This window comes from Acyrthosiphon pisum, chromosome A3 (genome assembly GCF_005508785.2).
Source record: "Acyrthosiphon pisum isolate AL4f chromosome A3, pea_aphid_22Mar2018_4r6ur, whole genome shotgun sequence".
NCBI lineage: Eukaryota > Metazoa > Arthropoda > Insecta > Hemiptera > Aphididae > Acyrthosiphon > Acyrthosiphon pisum.
This window is the reverse complement of record NC_042496.1, coordinates 25,816,770-25,820,514: the sequence shown is the minus strand read 5'-3', so window position 1 is coordinate 25,820,514 and position 3,745 is coordinate 25,816,770. Positions and strand designations below refer to the sequence as shown.

General features: G+C 28.5%; 1 protein-coding gene across 1 annotated transcript; it reads right to left on the bottom strand.

The window, feature by feature from the left end:
- Positions 1–655: 655 nt before the first annotated feature.
- Positions 656–3,037, bottom strand: LOC103308765. Its single transcript, XM_029491476.1, has 4 exons — positions 2,452–3,037; positions 1,236–2,213; positions 925–1,175; positions 656–865 (listed from the first exon to the last, which is right to left on the bottom strand). The coding sequence occupies exons 1-4, from the start codon at positions 3,035–3,037 to the stop codon at positions 656–658; spliced, it is 2,025 nt and encodes a 674-aa protein (XP_029347336.1).
- Between the last annotated feature and the right edge of the window lie 708 nt (positions 3,038–3,745).

Below are 3,745 nucleotides of genomic sequence, written 5' to 3'. Positions count from 1 at the left end.
ATTATACAGACTACGCGGAAAAACCATGGTTCCTGTGTGAGCATTATTATAAATACTAATAATTAATAATATATATGATCCAATAATCTATATAGGCATATAAAGGCATATCACATATAGCCATAATGTCATGATTGAGGAACAGCTTTTGGAATTTTGGAATGAAAAAAAAAGTAATAATAATAATAATAATAACTAGTTAGTTTTCTTAACGAGTTAGATTAGACTATTTTACACATTAAAATCAATTAGTTAAGTTACAAAGTTAATATGAATTAAAACTAACTAGTTAAGTTAGAAAGTTACTTAAAAAGTAAGTTCAATCAGGGGCGTAGCTAGGATTTTTTTTTTGGGTAGGCCCACTATAAAACTTTACTTGCCGACGGTAATGGGGACTTTTCCTGATTTTTTTTATTAGCTTACTATTATTTCAGTTTTCAATGATTATTCTTATAAATAAATGAATAATTAATTACTTAAAAATTAAAACAAATTGAACCAAAAAATAAGCATATAGTTTCAAAAGATTCAATTTTTATTTAAGTACCTAAATACTAATATTTTTACAAAATACAATTATAAATATTAATTTATATACTCGTAAACTTGTAACTTATAATATACATTATACTTATTGTTAATTTATAATATATTTTCAAAGTAAAAATTCTAATCTTCTTTTCTTCATAACAGCAAACTCGTCAATAACAGCCGATGGGTTATCCATAAATTGTCCACTTATTTCCCTTTCTATGGAAAGTAATGTCAAATCATTTAGTCTAGAACTTTTCATAGTTGATTCATAGTTGATCTGAGGTATGTTTTCACTCTTCTCATTGTTGAAAAGCTTCTTTCTGCAGAAGCACTAGATACAGGAATTACAACAATAAGTTCAATTACTTTTTTTAATTCTTCAAAACCAACTTTATAATTTTGAACTTCATTCAACAGTTCAAAAAGTCCAGAACTAGATGAAAATAATGTTTTCCCTAATGCACATTGATGTTTTAGTTTGATAATAAATTCATCAGACCGATAAAATGGGAAAGTCTTGGCAAATTTACATAGTGTTTCACAGTCTAAAAATTCTTTTGAAGTTTGGTCTAATACACCTAAAACTGCATAAAATTCACCATTTTCATCAAATCGCCTGTTCATTTCAACACATATGACATCTAAAATATTATAAAATATTATTTTAAGTTCAGTTTTTTTTTCATCATTTGAAAAAATACGTCTTTTACCAGTAGTAGAAGTTATGTAATAATCTGTCATTCTACTTGAGCCTTGAGACATTCTATTTGAAGAAACATCATTATTTGATGGTGTAGATACGTTTGCATTTTGTGCAATTATCAATGACTGTTCATATAATTCATAGAATTTTTTTTCCTCACGTAAATCCGAAATTTGTTTTTTTGTTGCCTTAATTAACATAGTGCACTGTCCTATATTTAAAGTAGATGACTGTAAGTTAATTGAAAGACAGTTAACAATGTTTAATATTTCATTTAAACAAACAAGTATGACAATAACTTCAAACTTGGCAAACTGTAAAATCAATCCCTTTGCCTCTGCAGCCTCTCGTTTTTTAGAACTTTCTTTAAATGTATAAAGAACTTTTAAAATACCACCAAAATGAGTTTTGAAAAATTGTATACTTTTATATTTTGAGACCCATCTAGTATCACAGTGCTGTGGGATTTTGAAATTTGTTTCTTGGAAAAAAGCATGATGACGAAGAGTAGATACTGACTGAAATGCAAAAACAGCTTCTAATAAGCCTATTATTTCGCCTACTTCTTGAACATTTTGTGTAACATTAACAAGAACTAGATTTAGCCTGTGAGCATGGCAATGTATATATGGGCATGGATTTTTTGCTAAAGTTCTTATTTTTGTTTGAACACTTGAAAATTCTCCCGACATAACTGAAGCACCATCATATGATTGACTAACACATTTACCAATGTCTAAACCCGTGTTATTTAAAAATAATATCAATCCGTTACACAACGCTTGGGCATTTAATTCATTTAATTCAATGAATCCTAAAAATCTTTCTTTTATTTTTGAATCGTATACATATCTTATACAAACGCTCATTTGTTCAATTTTCGATTCATCTCTAGCCTCATCAACAATTAGACTAAAAATGTTGCTCCCGAGATTAACTTCTTTTACTATTTTACGTAATGTAAGATTCGATGCAGCTTTAATTAAATCATTTTGTATATCAGGTGACGTATATTTACTATTTTTTGGTAATGATTTAAAATTAGTTTTAAAATTTTCATTTTCTAATGAAAGCAATTTAATCATTTCTAAAAAATTACCTTCGTTTACGTCATGACAAGGCCAATTTGGATTATCTTCGGTAGAATTGATTTTTTTTATGTTCTCGTATTCCGATGTCTTGTCGAGAACAATACAAAATGCATCGTATTATACTTGTTAATGTTTCTCTATTATTTATAATTTGGTCCTTAACTTGTTGGTTAATTTGAGATGAAACTGAGCCGGTTTTTTTCGTTGACAGCCATGAGTTGTATTTTATTACAGCATTTTTGTGAGAACTAGTATTTTCATGTTTTTTTGTCAGGTTACTAATATTTTTCCAATCGGAATATCCACGATTAATTAAAGCATCTTTTTCAGTATGAGACTGAGAAACCGTTAAGTGAGGAGGAAAATGACGACAGTAATAACAAAAAACAGCATTTAGCGTAATTGAATATTCCAACCAAGGATATTTACTATACCAACTGCTTTGAAAACATCGATGTTTTCCGGAAATAACTGTACGAGGAAAATTAATAACAGGTTGTACGGCACTTTCGTCACAAGTTGAACTTAAATCAAGAACGTTCAATTTTAAAAGTTCATCGGAATTTGTTTGTTTCGAATCTGGTTTTATTGATTCAACTACTGTAGTAGATGTACAAGGAAAATAAATTTTCGATGGATCCAAAACACTTGAAACATTTTCAGTGACATCATTTGATTTAAGTTTATTAGGAATTAAAAACCGTTTCATATTATTTATTAAATGTAGGTACACTGTAACGTCTGTAACGACAACAACCATTCGAGATTGCGAATCACTCAATACTAATAATTATAGGTAGATACTAGGTAAATGCTTAAAATGTTTATGAGTTTAATCGTGAAACTAAATTTCCAACAAAACTTTATCTCGAGAATTTTGTAAGCAACGATTTTATCGATTACCTATTTTACAATATTATTTTTACGTATCATCTATCGATTAGTGCGATAGTCCTAATGACATTTTAATGATGTCGCCGTCTTGATACAGACAAATTATTATAGTGTTATAATAATATTATACATTTATACTACTGTAAAAACGTGTATAAGTGTCTGAATATATTATTTTTAATATTATTGGTATTTTTCTAGAGAAAATCTGGGTAGGCCCGGGCCTACCAGGCCTACCTACTGGCTACGCCCCTGAGTTAAATTTAACTTTCTAACTAGTTAGTTCCCAGCTTTGAGTGTGCTTTTAGACTTGAGTATTTTAATAATTTCATCAATCATCATTATCTATTTTGTAAACAACACCCTTTTCTTGTTTTTTATTGTCATGAGCTAAAAGCTTCTAGTTCACTTTATGTACTAGGTACCTACAAGAAGAAAATCAACTCACGAAATCTGTGTACCTCTATATTTATATTTTCTAAAAATGTTTTCTATGCTTGAAATTGTATAAATTAATATATCA

What these genes read in the sequence shown, in the direction of transcription:
- LOC103308765 (XM_029491476.1), bottom strand. Translation starts at nt 3,037, where the DNA reads ATGAAACGGTTTTTAATTCCTAATAAACTTAAATCAAATGATGTCACT. An exon ending in TTCTACTACTGGTAAAAGAC is followed by an intron (nt 1,176 to 1,235) that starts GTATTTTTTCAA and finishes ATAATATTTTAG; the next exon opens with ATGTCATATGTGTTGAAATG. An exon ending in ATGAAGTTCAAAATTATAAA is followed by an intron (nt 866 to 924) that starts GTTGGTTTTGAA and finishes TCCTGTATCTAG; the next exon opens with TGCTTCTGCAGAAAGAAGCT.